The sequence below is a fragment of the Pezoporus occidentalis genome, unplaced genomic scaffold, assembly GCF_034315485.1.
Source record: "Pezoporus occidentalis ecotype Australia unplaced genomic scaffold, CSIRO_AGI_Poc_V1 ctg279, whole genome shotgun sequence".
NCBI classification, from domain to species: domain Eukaryota; kingdom Metazoa; phylum Chordata; class Aves; order Psittaciformes; family Psittacidae; genus Pezoporus; species Pezoporus occidentalis.
Window position 1 is genome coordinate 517292 of NW_026914708.1, and position 21283 is coordinate 538574.

The 21283-nt window shown below is 46.9% G+C and overlaps 1 protein-coding gene across 2 annotated transcripts; it reads left to right on the forward strand.

The window, feature by feature from the left end:
* The first annotated feature begins 1858 nt into the window (after positions 1 to 1858).
* NAA20 (N-alpha-acetyltransferase 20, NatB catalytic subunit) lies at positions 1859 to 6149 on the forward strand. 2 transcript variants are annotated; one of them, XM_062625251.1, is made up of 6 exons: positions 1859 to 1928; positions 2073 to 2097; positions 2174 to 2264; positions 3722 to 3782; positions 4791 to 4936; positions 5822 to 6149. In XM_062625251.1, the coding sequence occupies exons 1-6, from the start codon at positions 1876 to 1878 to the stop codon at positions 5905 to 5907; spliced, it is 462 nt and encodes a 153-aa protein (XP_062481235.1). In that variant the 5' UTR covers positions 1859 to 1875; the 3' UTR covers positions 5908 to 6149. The 2 variants fall into 2 exon arrangements, with proteins under 2 accessions (XP_062481235.1, XP_062481234.1); XM_062625250.1 differs by having other exon boundaries at positions 1861 to 1928; positions 3647 to 3782.
* Positions 6150 to 21283: the final 15134 nt, after the last annotated feature.

Sequence of the window (21283 nt, forward strand, 5' to 3'; positions counted from 1 at the left end):
CAGCTGACATATAGAAAAAATCACCAAGAAGCTGTAGCTGCCAGCAGTGTTACAGCAAGTTGCTATACACAATGTACAGATTTTTTCTCGACTTTGTAGTCTTTTGAGGACTCAGTAGTTCAGAACCCCTCTTGCGTTCCCCGTTATGTCCCAAGGCTTTCTCTTACTCCCTTTGAACCCCTCTAGTCCACTTCCCATCCACTTGAGGTTACTTTAATGAGAAAGTATGATTTAGGCACAAGTGTGGCAAATATTGTAGGAACTGTACCTCGGAGAGGTGAATAGTAGCCAGAGGGGTAGGGAACAGGCTGCACAAAGTGGACCACAGTGAATAGTATCCTTGTTCATTTGGCTTGAGTGAAATATATTACTATGCACTGTTCACTCTGAGGTGTGCCCCCAGCAACTCAGCACCATAGCTGTGTCCCTCCCGTGTTCTCTCAGGTCCTTTTTGTTGCCATCCATCTGGGTATCACAGGCATTGCTTCTTACAGGCATCCAGTAGGTGTGTACTTCTGTAGTGGTCTTCCTTGGCATTTCCTAGAGAAGACGTGTGTTATCAATGCCCATAAAGATCCCAGGCCAAGGGCTGCCTTTTTTTTTTTTCCCCTTTTTCCCCATGTTTCTCCCCCCCCCCCCCCCGGGTTTATTCCCTGCGTCCGTCTAGTCTTAGGGCCTGACTCTTGGGCATCCTTCATCCCAGTTTTGAGGGTAACTTTTTCTAACAGGCTGTGACATTTGAGTGCTTTCCCTGGGTCTGCTGTACAGCATCTATACCACGGTAGCACCACAGGGCTTCTTGTCCGCCGGCATTTCCCCTTTTCTGGTGATTCGAAGAAAACTCCAGGAACAAACTCGCCAACAGTTTCAAGTTGACAAGCAGGTATTTTTTATTGCGGCGCCGGGAGACACGGGGGATAGCTCCTCCTAACGTGTGTCCCCGAATTGCTACACAGGTCATCCTTATGTGGTCACTGAGCATATTACATCATTTTCCAAAAAGTTTCCGGCATGAATACAAAAATGTGGTGGTCTTTAAAGGTCGTTTACTTTTCCCAACAAGCTTAATTAACATTACAGACATAGCAATCATCCTGGCCTTCTACTTAGTTTAACTGCTCTCATCCTGGACATCTGCTAGTCCAGGATACTCCCTAGTAGATGCTTACACCAGCTTAATGGGTTTATTAACACCCCAAGCATAGCAATCATCCTGTCCTTTTACTTATCAGTTAGTTTATCTGTGCCCACCCTGGACATCGGCTAGTCCCAGATACTCCCCATCCCCAGGTCCTGTCCTATTCTGCTTTTCTCACACCTTTTGTACTGAGGTCCTGAAACTATGTCAACTACCTCCAAGCACCGCAGTTATTTTCCATTACAAATCCATCAAACTTAACATTACTTAGAACCGATTACATTTTGTACTTTTGTGCCTCCTTGTCTCACTGGGAGCTGTCTGCGCGGCGCGCAGTGTCGATCTGTGCGGCCGAACCGTACTGCCAGGGGCTCGCCACGGGGATACCCCTGGGCGCTGCTCAAGCTCTCCCTGCCCCTGCGCCGGGCTCCGAGGGCGACTCGGCCTCGCAGGAGCACCGCTCCGTGCTGCGCCGAAAGCGGCCTCAACCTCCACAGCCCGACCCCCCCCCACTGCCGCTCCCCGCCGCCCCTGCTCACTAGAACCCCCAGGGGCAGCTCTCCCGGCGGGCGTACATCGCTCCACTTCCGCCTCTCCGTGGCGGAAGGGGCCTTTGGGCGGCAGGAGCGCTTCCGGGACGGCGATGACGACGTCTGGAGCTGTGGGGGTAGGTGGGGCGGCACCACCAGCACCGGCGCTACCGAGCGGCACCACTGAGCACCACCACCGGCATCGGTATGACGACGCTTCGGGCCTTCACGTGCGATGATCTCTTCTGCTTCAACAACATGTGAGCACCGGCCTGCCACGGCCCGGCCCCGCCGATCCGAGCTCCGTCTCACTCGGCCGTGGCTTCCCTCAGGCTCCCCGGGAGCTAGGGGCGCCGCTCGGCTGGCGGGGCCGGGCCGCGGTGACCGCTGTTCTTCCCCCGCAGCAACCTGGACCCTCTGACGGAGACCGTATCCTTCCTGCTGCCGGGGGGAGCGCGGGGCGCAGCCCGGGCTGCCGCAGATTGCTCCTTAACCGAGAGCCCAGTACGGGATCCCGTTCTACCTGCAGTACCTGGCGCACTGGCCCGAGTACTTCATTGTCGCCGAGGCGCCTGGCGGCGAGCTAATGGGTTACAGTGAGTGCGGGGTCCCGGCGCTGCCGTCTCGCTGTGCTGCATGTTGGGGGGGTTATAACGCAGGAGCTTTTCCTACTACTCACTTTTTCCAACAGGGAAGAGGACTGTCGCATAGCATCTTCCTGTTTCATACCTTTCTTAGGGTATTAGGTAGGACTCACAGCGCCAGTTTTTGATTTGGTGTTGCTAGCCAGCAAGAGCTCTTGGCTGTGGTAGCAGGTTTTACACAGGTACAAGCATTTCTGTAATCACAGAATCGTAGAGTCATACAATAGTTAGGTTTGGAAAGGACCTTAAGATCATCCAGTCCCTGATGAAGAGTTGCTTTAGGCCCCCTTCAGTTACTGGAAGGCTGCTATGAGGTCTCCACGCAGCGTTCTCTTCTCCAGGCTGAACAGCCCCAACTTTCTCAGCCTGTAAGCCTCACTCCCTGCGCTCAGCTCTGATCTCATGCTGTCAGTCATCATAAGTAAAAATTCTGAGCTTGGGTTTGGCATTGTCCTGTAAGGGAAAGCTCTGGGAATGGGTGTCTACTGCTTATTTGCTGTGGAATATTTGTATTTTGCAGAAATCATTCCACATGGAAACGTCGGTTTGTTTGTTCCTTCCCCCCTGCCTCTGACCTCCCTTGGGGAGCAGAATAAAGGGTCTTTAAGGGAAATAAATTACTTAACATAGTAAAGCTTAAAGCATTTGCTCTATGGAAGGTTTCTCTGTACCTACCACATCAGTTGCTTATTGGCAGTGACTGATGTTTATAAGAGTACCATGTAGAAGTGTGAGTATTCATTAGTGAACTAGCATTGATTTGGCTCTGTGTAGAAAGGAGAGAAAATACAGAGAAGCACCCAAAACACCCCAATAGCCCCTTGTTTTTTTTCTTTAAACATTCTGTATTTACAGGGCCTTGGCTTCTGTTACCAGGTTGGCAAAGCTTCCCAGGCTCTGCTCCTCCACAGTCACCAAAAGTCTCCAGCAGTTTCCAGGATGGTGACTTAGTTTTGGCTTTCCAGCCCTCCATTCCTCCATTATTTTAGTTAGATCCTGGATTCTGCTCAGTTAAAGACTCACAAGAATTCCTTAAAATTTGCATTTGGCAGTCATGCCTGAAACAGGGATTTTCAGAATATTTGTGGCAGTTTTTTCCTTTTTTTTTTTTTTTTTCCTTTTACGCTATCAAGGAACAGTTGTAACACTTGAGCAAAATGACATTTGTAGTGGTTGCTGAAGCACCAAGTGATAACATAGACATCCCTGTGTGCGCCTTTACCACAGTCCTTCCAACATTTATTTATATGCTGGGGGGTGTTTTGCTAAAGGTGTAGAGAGTGTGGTGCATTGTTCTAAAGATGTTGCTGTGCTGATGCTGTCTGTGTTCACAGTAATGGGTAAAGCAGAAGGCTCTGTGGCTAGGGAAGAATGGCATGGACATGTTACTGCTCTCTCTGTTGCACCAGAATTTCGACGCCTGGGTTTGGCTGCTAAACTGATGGAACTTCTGGAAGAAATTTCAGAAAAGTGAGTACTATCCTTAAATTTATCTTTTAAAACTTAAAGATTGAATTTATCTTTTAAACTAATCCTTCTACAGACACCTGTTCATGGCTTAGGTATTTGCATGAAACATGCCCAGAATTTTGTTTTAAGTAATGTTCTAACTGACTGAAATTCCCTGTAGCTAGAGAAGATTTAAAAATGTTGCTTTGTTCTGTAAGGTTTCAGGGTTCTGTGAAAGCTGACTTCCCAGGATGGGTAATAATTAGCCTGAATTCCAACAGAGGTACTGTGTAAGAGGCCCTTTTCTTCACAGAAGAGAGCTTCATGAAACATCAACTGCTTCATGTAGGGCCTCAAACACACTTGTTCAGAATCTTGGGCTCCATGCAATTCCCACATTCAGAGTCTTGGAAAAATTTTGTAGGGCAAACAGTATTTTAGCTCGCTGTCCTGTGCTTGGGTGTTTGTACCTCCTGAAAGTTTAATTTAGCATCAGATGAACCCATGGGGGAATGTCCTCTCTTGTGCTGGTGGCACAGCCCAGTTGCAATCAGTAGGACCAGAAAGTAGTACCACGTTTTGAGAAATTTGCCATGTTGGGAGAAGGGTTGTCTCTGGTTGGGCAGCTGCCGAGTTGTGACTGTTTCCATCACTCCCCCCGGCCATGCACTTGGAAGGATGCAGTCCCTGAGTCAGTGCAATCTAAAATGTGGATTAATTTATTTATTTTTTTTATAATTTCTTGTGGCTGTGAGGCCTGTGTGGGTGTTCAGCTTGTCCTGTTCTTCCAGTTCATAATTCTGAACTTGCAGTGGCTGTAAAGGAATGGTCAATGACAAAAATAAAATGAAATTTGTACTAGATTTGTCCCTTGGTAAAGGAGTGCATCTGTTATCACAGTGTGACAGATGGTGGATTAGTGTTCCACATCAATGGACCTGCTCTTGATCTGATTACAAGTTATGGGTTATTATTTAGAAACATGTTCACTTGGTGCTGCTTACTGTGATTTTGGGATTTTTTTCACAGAAAGGGTGGCTTTTTCGTCGATCTCTTTGTGAGGGTATCAAACCAGGTTGCAGTAAATATGTATAAGCAGCTAGGCTACAGTGTGTACCGAACAGTACTTGAGTACTACTCTGCTAGCAGTGGAGAGCCAGATGAAGATGCTTATGGTAAGTACTTGCTTATGGTAAGTACTCAAGCTGAATGGAAAGATTCTCATGTTGAGGGTTCCTGGGTTTGTTTGCATGATTTTTATTATTTTTTTTAATTTGAAACAGGTTTGGATAGGTGTTGGTGAATAGAATTTTGCATACTTCTTTAGGTAGCTTCTCCTACTGAAGATTACATCAGTTATAAAACTTAATCTTGTAGTTTACACTTCTTGTAGCACCTGTGGCAAAATACAGAATAAGAATAAACTAAAAGTACAAAGACACTCATCCTGTATGTAAGATGAAAATAAAAATGCAGTTTCTAATCTAGTTTTTCTTTCTGAGAAATGCTCACACCCAGTGGCTGGCCTTTTTGCTACTGTTACTGAGGGAAGGAGTTGCAGTGTTTTCCTCATTTCTTCCCACAAAAGGGACTTGAAGCTCTGTTTTTCTCAGATGTCCAGCTACAAATTTCCAGCTGTCAGTGGCCAACAGTGTGAGAGAACCGGGTGGCATTTTCAGTTTAAAAGGAAGGAACATAGAACTTCAAGTATGTTAATGTTAATTCTGTTAACAAAACATAAGTACCAGCTTCCTCTTTCTAGACCTTCTTTCCTTTAAGATCCTCCCCAGTGGGTTACCTGGCCATGCTGTATATCACTGTGAAAAACAGGAGCTACAAACAGAAATCTACCAGTGTTGCAGACACCCTAATTTCTGTATTTAACCTTTCAGCCATTTGCTTTCCATTCAGTTGAGTTTCATGCAGTGTTATAATCCAATTTATAACGCTGCTGAGCAATTAAAACTGATCTTACTGCACTGCAGAATTCATTCACTTTGGCTTTGTGCATTGCTGTCTTACTAGAATAGCTTTTTTTTTTTCTTTCCCTTTTACTACAGATATGAGAAAAGCTCTTTCCAGAGATGCAGAGAAAAAATCAATTATACCTCTGCCTCATCCAGTGAGACCAGAAGATATTGAATAACTGTAAGCTGTGGTCCTTGGGCAACTGAAGAGTGTCAGGTTCCTTCTATACCCCTGGCCCCCAAGAACTGATAGATGAGAAATCTTAATCTCAATGTTTTTCCCCATGAAATACCAAAAAGCAACATTGAGAAGCTTACTAGTGCAGCTCTGTTGGTAATGGCTGCATACTCCTGCACTTACCCCATTATTTTTCCTTTCAAATACTGGAAATTCAGAGACTATTAAAATGGAATTACCTCATGTATTATGTTTTCTTGGTTTTCCTTCAGCCCAAACATAACTGAAGTCAGTAACAGTAAAAACTCTTCATATGCATTTATTCATGACCAGTGAAAACACAATACAATATCCAAGAAGCACAGCAGGGGAAAGCAATGTATTAATACTGGCATAGAACATAAAGCTGTTACACATGTAGACATGTCTTTCCCCTCTTCATGGCACAGGCGTGGAACTGAACTGAGGTTTGATTTGAAAAAGCCAGACAGCCAAAGCAGTTGATGCTTTCTTTCCACCTTGGACCAGATTCAAGATGAGGTCTTTGTTCTGGGTACCCCCATACTTGCCTTAACATGCTGTGTTCACTGAAGTAATCTGTGGTTAAGATTTATTGTTTTTTTTCAACTCTTCTTGCTCAACTTCAAGGTCAGTGTAGGATTTCTGAGGAACCTGCATCTTCGGCATCTTCAGACAACTCTGTATCTAACACTCAAGATGGTTAATGGAGAAGCATGGATAAATGTGGGATTGGCAGAAGTGAAATTCAGAGAACAGAGTATTAGTTTGCCATACAAGACAGGATTATGACTAAGCAGTATCAGATCTTGTGCACATAATTAATTTATCTTGCTCCTGTAAACATGTTTGTCCTTCTGCTTTATCATGGGTTTTATAGTGCTTTGTACCCTGCCAATAAACAAATGCAGGCTAAGCCACTGTGGTGAGTAATTCCATTCAAGCTGGTAGATTATTTACATTTAATTGGCCGCACTGTGTAACAAATACTGGGGTTTGGTCCTGGTTTTCTTCCATCTTTATATCCAGCTTCCCATCCCTTTTTAGCTCTCACATTCTGTCTGATATCCAGTCTCTCTTGTTCCTCTCTTGTTCCCAATCCCTACTCCATTCTCCATCACTGTTTTGCTGTCTCTTGTTTTTTTCTTCTTAAGAAGTGCCCTGTGACTTTTCCTTCACTCTCCCATTCCTCTGTCTTCTGCCATGTCCAATTTTCGAGGCCGAGGAATTGACATCAGGAGTGACAGGTTGCTAGAAGCAGGTGTTTCATGCCATTACTTCTCCATCACTTTGTTCCTATCTGTATCTCCCTCTATTGCTCAATCCTTCTTCCCTGTTCTCTGTCCTACTTCTTTCTGTGTCTGGGTTTTAATTTGCTGTCCTCTCTTGCTCTTCCTCAGTGTGGTTGCTTTTAAAATGTTCTTTCAGTGGCTACTTTTACATCCTCACTGTATTTTATGAAATCGTTCCCCAAGTCCTGCAGAGCAGGCACATTCAGGGCTGTTCAGTGCCCGTTACAGTTGGTTTTCCCCCAGTGCTGTCTTCTCTGTCCCTTTTTCTCTGTGTCATTGTCATGCTCCCTGCGCCTGTATTTAACCCCCTGTCTCTGTCCTGCAGCCCATCACTGTTGTTTCCCTCTGCTCGGGGCTGGAGTGGTGGCTGCTTGGTTCCATTCTGCTCTGGGACCAGCACTGGGCAAGTGAGTGGTCAATCCCCCAGCCAGAGCCTCTGGTGCTCGCAGACAGCAGAAGCAAGTTCGAGGATGCTGCCGAAACTGCATGGGACCCAGAGAAAAGGCAGATTCGCTGCTGGTGCAGAAAATCTGATGAAAAATTGCAGTCAACAGAGCATGCCCCGTACCTGAACTGGTCCCTTGATAGGTAAGAATGTTTTCCTTGCAGGTAGAAGCATGAACTTTTATCCACAATAAATTAAGAACTGCTTGTTAATGTCTTTTGGACAGTTTCTTCTCTGTTTCATCATACTAATTTTGTGGGCAAATTTGAAGTAGCCTTTTAGTTTTATATGTATAACTAGATTTCTATGATGTCAGTATAGTTCGGTTATGAGCACCTAGATGCCAGTAGAAATGTAATGAATCTATGTTCCAAATGGCTATTTTTGAGAAACGTAAATATTCAAGAAATCAGGGCTGTGTGTGGCAAAACATGTCTGTGTGTCCTGCTGAGTAAATGGCATCAGTCAATAGCAGGTTGTCCTGGGTTCAGCAGTAGCAGTCATTTTTCTCCTTCTTGGTAGCTGGTGTAGTGCTGTGTTTTGACTTTCAGCTCGGGAACAGAGCTGATAACAAGGATGTTTTGGTTTGGCCAAGGACTTTGTGAGCCTCATGCTCTGCCAGGGAGGAGGGGGAGCCAGGAGGAAGCAGAGACAGGACACCTGACCCAAACTGACCAAAGAGGTATTCCATACCACAGCACGTCATGCCCAGGAGGTAACTGGGAGTTACCCGGAAGGACAGGGGCTTCCGGGTGGAGCTCGTTTTTCTTGGCCGGTGGTATCGTATTCTCTTCCCTTGTTATTTTCCCTTATCATTGTTGTAGCTGATAGTAGCGGTGGTGATTTGTTGCTGAACTGTTTTTGTCTCAACCCGTAGGAGTTGCACTCTCTCGATCCTCCTCCCCGTTCCTCCGGGAGCGGGGAAGGGGAGATCCCCGGTGCGGGGAGGCGGGGGGGGGGAGACGGACACGGACCTCGATTGTTGTCAGCTCGGCACCACTCACTGGGAGTGAGTGAACAAGCTACCTGACTGGGTTTAAACCACAACACAGGTCCAGCAGCAGGGCTGTCATTGCCTACTCTCAAAATTGCTGTAGTAGTGCTGCAATATTTAAATCTAACAGATTGGTTTTGAAATAGAAGGAGAATGCCATACCCTGTAGGGGCTATGAATGCTGACCCTTTTATCTGCCAGCCTCTGCCATGCAGTGGAGCTGGTTTATTTTTTGTTCTGAGTCTAAATGTTTTGGGACATGTTGTTGCTGTGTGTTTGTAATTTGTTTTGCTGCTTTTTCACAGAGTTGGAGTTAGGGATCGCTTCCACTATGGCGAAGTGTCAAGATAACGGTTTTTGGTTTAAAGCCTCAGAAACCATGTTCACTGAACAGCGACGTTGGTGAAACTGATGTTGTGTGCGCTGCCATGCTCACAGGGATACCTGGCAGCTCCTTGTAGAAACAACAGGCGTGTGTGGGCAGGCACAGGATTGTGCTCTGAGTCTGAGAGCGTTAAGTATTTTAGCTGTTGGGAGATGGAATAGAGCATGTGTCTGTTAAATCTTAGGATGGTCAGAAGCTGGGAGGCAGCCTCAGTCATGCCCTTAGGTGGCACACTTGCAGTTGTGAAAGATCTTGGCCATTTGGAGAAGTGGCCTGGAAAAATAAAAATAGTTCAGTTTTTGCAAGGAGGCATTGACAAGGGCAGACGTGTTGCTGCACACTTTAACCAAAAAACATCCAACTTGGAACCAGCAGGGTGAGGAAGTCCTGGCTGTCCGTAGGCTCGAGAAAAAGCGTGTGGGTATCTGTGTCCCTCACCTTTGTGTTTCCACCAGAGCAGTTCTACTGAAACTCAAAGCTGCCAGTGAGTTAGAGGCAGGGTTGTCTAAACAATGCAAAGCTCTAGCAGCCTCTATCACCAGCTGTAACAAAGATGATGAAAAATACTTTTACCTTGGCTTGGCTGTAGTCTTCACAAAGCTGCACCAACAAGGGAAGCTTTGGATTCCTATCCACCCTGATGTTAAAGGTTTTTTTTCCCTCTCTCAGCCTGAGGTTGGCTGCCACCATTTCACTGCAGTCACCCTTTGTTCCATAATGAAGGGAAAAGGAAGAGGGATGAATCTGTAGAGGTCTTCAAGCACTAGGTATGTCAATGATATGTGTCTGGATTTTTCCAAAGGTACTTGTAGTATGGACTTTAAAGTTGACATCAAGACTATGCCAACTCTCCTTCTCTGTTTTTTTCTATGGAATATTTTTAAGACAAATATTTAAAATAAGGTCTGTTGTGTAGCATGTGATGCTATGTGAAGCTTACTCCCCTCCATTTATTGTCTCCTGTTAGCACAATCTGTTTCTGTGCACTTAACAATTAAATGATACCGTGAAAATACTGCAGTGCTGAAAGAGAAAAGAAAGTGTTTGAAAGAGCTCAGATATTCACAAAGTTTTCTCTTTTCTCAGTTCATAAGTTTTTAAAAGAGCTTGCAGTAGTACTTGAGAACCTTGCTGTAAGGCACTAGTGCCTGTACTAGAAGCAACCAAGATTGCAGAGGAGCCATGGACCCAAGGGATAAATTGGTATTGCTTCTGTGTGTTTTCCAGGCTTTCTGGAGAAGCATAGGCAGCCTTGTAAGCAGGGATGGTGATTCTGGATGTGGTTTTGGTGAGTTGTTGCTTCAGTGGTGTCCTTTTTCCTTACCCTACGATGTGTAAATTTTTATGTCAGTTGGAAAGAGATTTTCTCAAAGAAATTGCGTTTGTGGAACTCTCCATCAGAGGGGACCTTCAGATCCCTTCTGCTGTACCTCACATCTCTTCTTGCTGTTCTAGGTAGTAAACTCATCAGCAAGAGGACTTTTCACCTTCTACAAAGAAAGAAAGTCCATTTCCTTCCAAAGACACAAGCACAGTGCAACTCCCAGAAGTTGATGGCATCACTGATGTCCTGGGTTCAGCAGTAGCAGTCATGTTTTTCCTTTGTGTTAGCTGGTGCCGTGCTGTGTTTTGACTTCCAGCCTGGGGACAGTGTTGGTGAAGCCGATGTTTTCGGTTGTTGCTAAGTGATGTTTACCCTGACCAAGGACTTTGTGAGGCTCATGCTCTGCCAGGGAGGAGGGGAAGCTGTGAGGAAGCAGAGATGGGGCGCCTGACCCGGGCTGGCCGGGGAGGTATTCCATACTACAGCACGTCATGCCCGGGGTGGGGGGTAACTGGGAGTCACCCGGAAGGACGCGGGCTTCCGAGTGGGACTCGTTTTCTTGGCCGGTGGTATCGTATTCTCTTCCCTTGTTATTTTCCCTTACCATTGTCGTAGTCGATAGTAGCGGTGGTGATTTGTGTTGTACATTGGTTGCTGGACTGTTCGTGTCTCAACCCGTAGGAGTTGCACCCTTTCGATCCTCCTCCCCGTTCCTCCGGGAGCGGGGAAGGGGAGAGCCCCGGTGCAGGGGGGGGACGGACGGACCTCGATTGTTGTCAGCTCGGCAGCACTCACTGGAAGTGAGTGAACAAGTTACCTGACTGGGTTTAAACCACGACAACTGATTTTGCAGGTTTCAGTTTTAACAGTTAAAAACTGTTATTATGACAGGATAAAAACCTGTTCTTCTCTGTGTGCTTTGATACAGCCAAAAGAAAATCTACCAGTCCTTTTTTGGCAGCCTGATGGATTACAGCCCTGGGGACTTGATCTCCTTCCTTCCCACTCCTCCTGCCAAGTAAAACCATGTGGGGATCTCTAACCTCACCAATTGTTATATCATCTGCCTTTGATTGCATCTGTGTATGTTCTTCTGTGCTCTTTTTTTTTTAACATGCGGAAACATAATTTGGGATTTCTGTTTTTCAGGTGACTTGCTGCAGGCATCTAGTGATGCTCAACAGATACCTCTGAGCTCACAGGGAGTGGGGACATTGTGCACTGAGGTGCCCATCCCAGCATGGGAATGGAGGGGGAATGTCACAGAGCAGAACCTGAGCAAGAGCCATGGCACCATCCTCCATAGCCTGTGGGACAGGGGCTGTGGGTGCTGTCCCTGTTGTTTCGTTCAAGCAGAGCCCCCCTTTTCTTAGGGGTGCATGTACCTGTGTAAATGGCAGTTATGAAAGTAATGAAGTAGCGAGCTGCTCCTTGGGATGTTTGTTTTTTTTTTCATTTTTTGCAGGTGGTTTTTGGGTGGTAAAATAAAAAGGGTGATATGTGGGAATCTGGGGATGGATGGTGTCATTTGGGGCACCCCAGTGTCACTGTGGGGGCTGATGATTTGGCAGAGGAGCAGATGAGAGGATGGGGGGCCCTCCAAAGAAAGGGGGGTAACAGCTGGATTTGGGGCTGATTCCCCTAAAAAGACCTTTCCGTGACGGGCTGTGCTTGTGGTGGCCCCAAAATACTCCAAACCCCCTGATTCTGGGTCTGCAAAGGTTGGTGGGGGGGATTTCATAGAATTATAGAATGGTTTGGGTTGGAAAGGACTCTTTTTTTTTTTTTTCTGGTGTTTACCCAGTGCCCATAGCAAGGAGAGTGAGAGGTCTGGGAGGCAGGCAGCTGTAAGCACACCTTCCCTGGGATACCTGCTGCACGCCTTGCTTTGCTTGTCTCTGGTTTAAATTCTGAGTTGTGAGAGTTAAATGAATCCCTTGATTTCAACAGAGCACTTCTGCATGGAAATAGCTGCTCAGGAAGGAAGGATGTCGCATCAGTGTTTACTCTGAGAAATCTAAGTGCTTTATGAAACAGAATTGTAAAGACAGTTTGTTTTTTGACCCTCAGCTTCTCCCTTTTAAAAAGTAAGTATTAGGCACCCTTTATGCCCTTGTCACTGTCAGGAAGCTCGAGGCTCTGCAGGAAGCAAACCAGAATCTAATGTTTGATAACAGCTCTTTGCTGCTTCTTTTTTTTTCCCATTTAGTTTTCTAATGGGGAAAAAAATGTGAGGAAGCCACTGTCCAAAGGGCATTCGGAAAGGAAGGAGCAGGAGATTTGCAGTGGAGCCACTGGGGGCAATGGGATAACTGCTTCTCCATTTCATTTCAACTGCTTCATGCCATTTTTCAGCTTTAACCCCTCATGTGCCCCATCCTGCGCAGCTACAGTGCTACCAGCAGTAACTTCTTGAGGAAGCCTGTCTCAGAGGTAACATGGGAGGCATTTTGTTTGTGACTCCTAAAACCGTACTGCTTATTAAAACCAATACGAGACACACAGAGAAAATGTATATAAAAATTATTTTAATAAAAATTTCTCCCTCCAAAAATAGGTCAGGTTAATTCTGGCAGACATAGTGTGGAAGGTAGGGAAAATGACATCAAAACCCCTGATTTGTCTTTATATATTTAGGATTAAAGTTTCCTCCCTACCATCATCTGTCATCGTGGGTGCAAAGGAAATCACAAATCACATTGCAAAACAAATTTTGGTATGTAACAGAAAATTGTAATGGAGTAATTCACAGTTTTTATAAAACTCAGAGACATTTTCAGTTCCTGGAAGCATATGGGAGCACTGCCCCTGGTTTTAGCAAAGCAGATGTCGGTAAAGTCTGTATTTCTGAACCAGTTATAAAACACTGTACGGAAGGCTGCTGAAGAAGAATTGATTTCCTGTTTTTCCTGCACCTGGGCAGAGCGATGAGCGACAGGAACATATTGCACAGGCTGTTGCTCTAAGTTTAATGACTGCGAGGTGACTCTGGTTTTCCCCATAGCATTACAAAACACTGCTTTCCGCGTTTTTCATTTCTTAATGCTTAGTCTGAATTATATTCACTACTGAAAGACCATATGCTTCATGGGGTTTTTCCACAAAACACACCTGAAATCAAAGCATTTCCTCGAGATGAAGAACGCAGTTCTTTTTGATAATGGACTATAGAAAATATTATAGTCTAGAAAATATTTCATTATTTTCTAGAGACAAAGAAGTTGTATAACATTTAGTATTTTCTTCCGATGTATCTGCTATTATGGTTCTTACATCTGATAGCAAAGATCTTGCCTGACGAAAAGCAGTCTTTGTAACAAGTGGTCCACTTGTCTTGCATAGGCATGCTCTACTTGCACTGTTGAATGTGCATCCATAAATCCCGCTGTTCCCTATTTCAGGAGGGCTCCAGCTCTCTCAGTCATTACTCTTAATGCAATGTAAAGTCCAGGAGTGCTGCTTCTCCAGAACTGGGCAGTCACAGCTTTTTTGTAGCACAGTAACAGCAAATTACTGTGGTATTGACACGGTTGATCAGTTTTTATTTAGAAAGTGAGTAACAGGAGATCAGTGAGAAGCTGAATATCCTTCCCCCTTGGGGTTTTGGGTTCTTTTTAGTACAACTTCATTGAGTGACTGCAGCCATGTATTCCAACGTGAATGAGTTTATCTTTCTTCCCTTCTTTCCACCCAACTTCGGCCAAGGGTTCTTACATTTCCTTTATGAAAGTGTGCATATACAGAATGCACTATGCATTTATCTATTAAATGGGTAATATAGAACAGTGCAATATGTAATTTGTAATAACAAAGGTATTTTATATGTATTTATAGCATCCATTTCCTTTTAACATATCTCTGTAAACATACCAGCACAACAGAACAGCATTCGTAGTTGGCACGCTGTGGTTTTTTTACTGAATAAGGCTTTTCATTGATGTAAGCTATTAACCTCAGTTCACCTCTCTTCAGGCTGTCGTTGCCAAGTCTCTCACTCATCACCTCCATCAGTACCATATTTGTTGTGAACCCCAGTGAGGGCCATGGCAGAAATAAGTCTTCTGTGTTCAAGGTTCTTACCAAGAGGAGCTAGATGGAAGTGACGCACATTTCAGACATTGACTGGGCAGGGTGCATGTGTCCCTGTTGGGGTCAGCCGCTGCAGCACCAGGAAGAACAGTTCTGGGGGTGTGCCTGGAAGCCTGGCATAGTTTGACCCCATCAGAACCATTCCCCTCTCCTGCACACCTTGTTTCAGAGCCTTGGCCTTGCTTCAGAAAAAAAAACATCAAATAGCCTGGCAACCTGTTTCTATGGGCTCTCCATGGGTCGCAGCACCCCCCAGTGTCTCTCTATGGGTCCCTCTCTGTCTCTCCCCCCCCCCCATCTCCGTACCTCGAAGGCCAGGGTGGTGGAGGCAGGAGGTGGATGCCGGGTCTGTGCAGCAGCTCCCGGAGGAGGGGGCCGGCGATGCCAGGGCGGGAGGTGCCCGGCCGGGTCCCGAGGCGCTGCGAGCCCCGGAAGGAGGGAACGGGACGGAGCAGAGCATCCGCCCGCACCACGCTCACCAGCGCCATCTTGGGACGAAAAATGGCGACGTCGGAGGCACTGTGGGCCGTTCAAACGTTACACACCCCCAAATGCTTTATGCGGTAAAAGTGATGGAATTCCCTCTTTTCCATTGCTTCGTGAGGTAAAAGTGACGGAATTCCCTTTTTCCCAGCACATCCTAAGGCAAAAGTGAGGGAATACCCGCTTCTGCCCGAAGGGAGGCGAGCGGAGACGAAGCCTCCCGAAAGGGACGGAGCCGAGCGGAGCCGAAGCATCCCGAAGGCGGCGGAGCCGAGCGGAGCCGCCGAAGCCTTCCGAAGGGGACGGAGCCGAAGCCTTCCGAAGGGGTCGGAGGGTCAGCGTCGGCCAATTCCTGTCCGCCTCTCCGTTAGCTACAGCCCGCTGCTGAGGGGCCGCTTTCCCGCCTAGAGACCGGCGGCCAATCAGCGGTGTCCTTTCGTGTGAGGGAGCGATGGCGGGAGCCGCGAAGGAAGGAGGAGAAGAAGGCAGCGAGGGCTGAATCGCGGCTTTATTTTCTGTATATGCGCGGTTATGAAGATTAGCGGGGTTTAGGTCGGCGGGGGGAACGTCCAGGAGTTGCTGGGCGAAGGTTTGTTCCGGCTTTGGTGGGCGGGAAGATGGGGGTGATGAGGGAGGAAAGTGGTTTAAATGGGAGAGATGATGGAGAAGGGGGGAGAATGGCTGTTAGGGGGGAGAGATGGTGCGGAGGGGGGGATAATGGCGGTTAAATGGGATAGATGATGAGAAAGGGGTGGGTAGTGGGATACGGGATAGAAGAAGGGAGGGGAATGGTGGTGGTGGGTGAAACAAAATGGCGACGGTGGGGAAAAGCAGACGGCGCATAGGGGGACAAGATGGCGGATGGGGTGGTGCAGCACACGGTGGGTGAGGACATGTTCTCCGTTGCCACGTCCCAGACTCCATCCCTCTAATATGGAATGTCGGGTGGTGGACACCAGATGGTGATGTTTGACACTTGTACTTGCAGGACCAGGCTGCTGTTGTGGGCTCCATCGTGGAGCCCCAGCTCCTGCCTCAGCGCCGGCATCACCCGGTGCTACTGCACCTCTGTGGGGATGGAGATGATGAGGAGGATGATGAGGAAGAGCCCGTGGATCAGGATGAAGATAGATTAACCCTCACCCTGCCAAAACCTCTGTGCATCGAAGGCGGGCACCAGCTCTCTGCGCTGCAGCGGCAGCCCCAAGGTGTGTGGCGCTCAGCAGCGAACCTCCAGCGTTCCTGTCGTCATTGCCATCATCCCGGATCCATCCCGGAAGCACAGGAAATCTCTCAGTGGGTGATGGCTGGTAGCACCCTGAGGTGCAGCCCAGCAGCAGCCGCCCCACAGTGCCAGTGAGGTCCAGGGGCTGCAGCAGCACCTGAGGCAGCGGCTCCCGGTGCTGATCCCAGCAACATTCCCAGTATTCCTGGCCCTCCATGCCCAGCAGCCCATACTCCCCAGGGGACAGGCGGCCCACCCAACACAGCGAGCCACATAGGGACCCTGAAGTACCCCCTAGGGCCCCCACAGCCCATAAGTACCCCAACACCAGTTGACTCTTTGATGCGCTTTCATTTTTATTCCATTTGATTTGCATTTCATTCAGGTTTATTCAGGTTTATTCACTTTTATTCTTTTTTTTTTTTTACTTTTTAATCGCTTTATTGACATTTTATTGACTTTTTTCTTCAGTTTTCTTTCAGTTTTGATTCAGTTTTCTTCTGATTTAGTCACTTTCAGTAACTTTTTTTTCCAGTTAACCCAGAGCAACCCGTGGACATCCCGTAGACCCCAGTAGATCCCCTATAGCGACCTCAGAGACTCCCTGCAGACATCCCATAGGGTCCCAGAGCGACCCATAGACACGCCACAGCAACTCTTAGCACACCGTGGACATGTCACAGTGACCTACAGTGAGCCCCAGGCACCACATAGTGACCTGTAGACACCCAGAGCAACCCTTACAGAGCCCATAGCCACCCGTATACGGCCCCATGACTGCCGTTGTGACGTACGGTGTCGTGATGTCACCAGGACTGGGATGACATCATCATCAACCCCCATGGCACCCCACAGGGCCCCCGCTCCCCACCTGCCCCCCATATGTACCCCAGGTTTTTCATTTGCTTTCATTCATTTTTATGAAATTTCATTCACTTTTATTTGACATTCATTCAGGCTTATTCACTTTTATTCCTTTGTATTTGCTTTACTTTTTATAATCACTTTATTCACTTTGCTTTTTACTGACTTTACGCAGTTTTAGTCAGCTTTATTTGCTGTGTGTTCATTTTTGTTCTCCAGATTTATTTACTTTGTAGTCCTTTTTAGTAACTTGGTGTTGGGTTTTGGGTGTTTTTTTTTTTTTAGATGCCCCATAGCGACACAGAGAAACCCATGGACACTGCATAGAGCCCCATACACCCTGTAGACATCCCATAGGGATGTATGGCAACCAATAGACACCGAACAGCAATCCAGGGACCCTTCACAGAGACCCGTATCGACCTTGTAGTGACCCAGAGATGCCCATAACAAGCCCCAGTGACACATAGAGACCCCAGAGTGACCCCCGCCACTGCTCCATGCCGACCCGTAGCACCCCATGGACACCCTCCACTTCCCCGTGATGTCCTATGGACCCAAAATTCACACCCCATGAAGTTTTTTATTCTCTTTTGTTTGTGCCGTTTTTTTTCATAATGTGTAATCACTTTTATTCACTTTTCTTTGAATTTCTTCAGTTTAATTCACTTTGTATTTGGTTTTTAGTCACTTTTTGCTCACTTTTATTCAAGTTGTATTCAGGTTGATTACCTTTTTATTCTGTTTTTAGTGACATTATGATTGGTCTGGGCTGGATATGGGGCCAAGGTGGGGAGAATGAAGTCCTGGGGGTGTTGTCTGTGCTGTGGGGGGGCTGTGGGAGGTGTGGGGCTAATAAAGGGCTGGGGGTGTTGTCTGTGCTGTGGGGGGGCTGTGGGAGGTGCGGGGTTAATAAAGGGCTGGGGGTGTTGTCTGTGCTGGGGGGGGGGGGCTGTGGGAGGTGTGGGGTTAATAAAGGCCTGGGGGTGTTGTCTGTGCTGTGGGGGGGGCTGTGGGAGGTGTGGGGTTAATAAAGGCCTCCTCCAGAAAAAAAAATAGATTAAAAAAATATTTAAAATAATGATCTAAGTAAACAAAATAATGAATTCAGATGAGTAGTCAATGACCCAAATTAGTCAATTAAGGAAAATAATTAATGGTAATTATCTAATTTTTTTTTTATTAAAATTTTTTATTTTTTAGGTTTTTGCCAGCACGCCTGCAGGGTCAGGATATTTTTTTGTATTTTTTTTCCCCGTGAAAAAACTAATTAGCTCAAAAAATTATTTAATCGGTTAAGTAAACTAATAAATTTAGCTCATTAATTCACCTGATTAATCCATTAAATAAGCTATTTATTATGCTAATTAACTAAAAAAAAAATCAGCTTTTTAAATTGTTTTTTCTCTCTTTTTTGGCTCACACACCTGCACCCCGCTGGCCCAAACCCCTCCCACAAACACCTCCACCCTGTCCTGCCCAGCCCTTCCAGCCCAAGCACCTATCCCCGCAAAAAAAACATTTAAAAACTGTTTAATCAACTAAAAATAAGTAGTCAGTGAACCTTATTAATTAACCAAAATAATGATAATTACCTAAAGATATTTTATGGCTTTTTTAAATTTTTTTTTTTTTTCAGTTTTTTGCTGGCCTACACACAAAACCAGGAAAATTTATTTTTTTCTCTTGAAAGCATCTAATTACCTCAAAAAAAAATCTGTTATTTAATCAGTTAACAAACTAATAAATTGATTGATAAAGCTCATTAATCAATTCACCTAATCATTAAATAAGCTATTTATTATGCTAATTAGCTAAACATTACTTTAAACTTCTAATTAAAAAATTTATTAGAATTTTTACTTTTCATGTTTCTTGGTCTCTCTCATACATACAGACACCCCCACCCACAGACCAAACTCCTCCCACAAACCCCTCTGCCCTTTACTGCTCACCCAGCCTAAGTGCCTCCCCCAAAACACTAATTAGATTAAAACAATATTTAATCAACAAAATAATCAATTAACCTCATTAAGCAAAGTATTTATGCTAATTAGGTAAAAAATTGGGTTTGACTTTTTTTTCCTTTTTTGGCTTTTCCCAGCATTCACACAGGACCAGGAAATTTTTTTTCTGGAAAAACATACAATCAGTTAATTAATTGGTTAAACTCTTTAATCAACCTAATTAACCCATTAAATAAGCTATACTAAAAATATAGGAGGCACCATCAAAGTCAGGGTCAAAGGTCATAGCCCATGTTTGGGGTTAGTGCCAGTGTCATGATCAGGATAACCTGGTCTGGGGGAGCTGTTTGGCACAGTTTGGGGACTGCTGGTGATGGGTCCAGGGGTGTTAGGGTTGGGTTACTAATTGGGCGGGGGGGGGGGGGGAGGGAGGGAGGGGCGTGGTCTCAGCTAGGGGCAGGATGGCCTGCTGTGCGATGGGGAAGCGTGGCCAGGTCTCTGGACAGGGTTAGTGCAGGACCGTGTGGGCCCAGGCTGAGGGTGTGGCGCCAGGAGGGCAGGGCCACGGTCAGTGGCAACTCCTCTGCAAGGGATGTGGCTGTGGCTACTGTGTGCCTAGGGAGGCTGGCCGCAGTGGGGCGTTCTCTGTGGTCATGTGAAGGGGTGGATCCAGCCGACATGTGGGCGGAGCCTCGGTAGAGGTGAGGCAGGAGTCGCCGCAGGAGGCGTGGTCTCAGCTGCTGGGAGGTCTGAGTAGGCCTGAAGTTGAACCCTGGTGGGGGAATGTGTGGTGTGGCGAGGTCCGAGGACAGGGCGAGATGAGAGGTCAACGAAAGCATGGGTAGATAGTTAATGCTTAGGATGGAGGTGTGGTTCCACGCACGGCAGGCCCAGGTGGGTGGAGCCATAGTAGGGGGCGGGGCCAGTAAGGGCCTGTGGGAGTGCACTGTGCTGTTGGAGTTGTGGGCAGAGTCCCAGCTAAAAGGTAGAACCACTGTGAGTCACGTGCTGGAGTCAGGCCAATGAGGGATGGGGGCGCGGCCTAGGCTGTGAGCAGGTGCTGGCGTGGACAAGGCCCATGGGCAGGTGTGGGGGCGGGGCTAGGGGAAGGGGTCGGCCCAGGTTATAGACTGGGGTAGGGTGGATACAGAGCCAAACACCCTGCAGGGGGCGTCACAGGTTAAGGGTCAGGGGCCAATGGTCATGGCTTGAAAGGCAACACCTCACAGTACGGAGGTGGTCATGGGCTGCCAGGGCTCATTGATCAGTTGTCAAAACAAACCCTCATGGACCGAAGGTCACAGATCAGTCGCTGAAGATCCAACACCTCTCTTCCCCCCCACCCCAACGCTCCACGCCCCTTCCACAGCACAGACCGCATCCTCCCCAGCCCTCTTTAATCCCTTATCTGGCCACACCCCAGAGCCCTGCCCAGACATCCCGTGTAGCCCCACCCCAACGCAGACCACGACCCCTGAGGACAACCCCACCCTCGCCACCCACACATCCCTTAGGAGACTGTACGCTTGGCCCCGCCCCCCTTTGGGCCGCACCCCCTGGTCATTCACTAACCCCACCCAGAGCGCTGACCACGCCCATATCACATCCCACCCCAGGCCAACCCGAAGCCGATCCCTAGCTGAGACCACACCCCCCCCTCCAGTCCACCCCTGCCCCATGAGCATTTTAGCCCCGCCTCTTGCCCTAGCCCCACCTACAGCCTAGAGCATACCTGCACCGCAAACCACGCCCCTTTTCCCTCTTTGGCCTACCCCAACAGAGGCCTCCTCCTCTCCTGCCCCCCACCCCTTAGCCTAACACGCCTACATTAGCCCCTCCCATAGCAGAGACCGCACACCGAGGACTTTATTAACCCCACTTTGGTCCCGCACCCAGCCCACCCCTCATCATGATGTCATTGTTATGTGATCGTTATGGGGTCTCCGAGTCTCTAGCAATTGCTGTGCATCTCTATGGGATGTTTATAGGGTCTGTGGGGCTGTATGACTTTCCCTGGGTCCCTATGCAGCATCTAAACCCAAAAAACGCTACTGTAAGAGACTAAAAAGCAAAGACAGCTGAAGAAAAAAGATTAATAAGAAACCAAATAAATAAAACTGTGTAAAGACAATAAAAAGCAAAAAAGAACAATGTGATTATAAATTAGTACAAAGCAAATAAAAAGGAATAAAAGTGAACAAGCCTGAATGAATCACAAATAATAGTGAACAAAAGTTCATTAAAAATATTTAAAGTCAATTGAAAAAAAAAATCAATTGGTGTTGGGGTAC

Coding starts and splice junctions, on each gene's coding strand:
- NAA20 (XM_062625250.1), top strand. CDS start 1,876: ATGACGACGCTTCGGGCCTTCACGTGCGATGATCTCTTCTGCTTCAAC. Junction 1,929..2,072: donor CTCTTCTGCTTCAACAACAT/GTGAGCACCGGC, acceptor CTTCCCCCGCAG/CAACCTGGACCCTCTGACGG. Junction 3,783..4,790: donor CTGGAAGAAATTTCAGAAAA/GTGAGTACTATC, acceptor TTTTTTTCACAG/AAAGGGTGGCTTTTTCGTCG.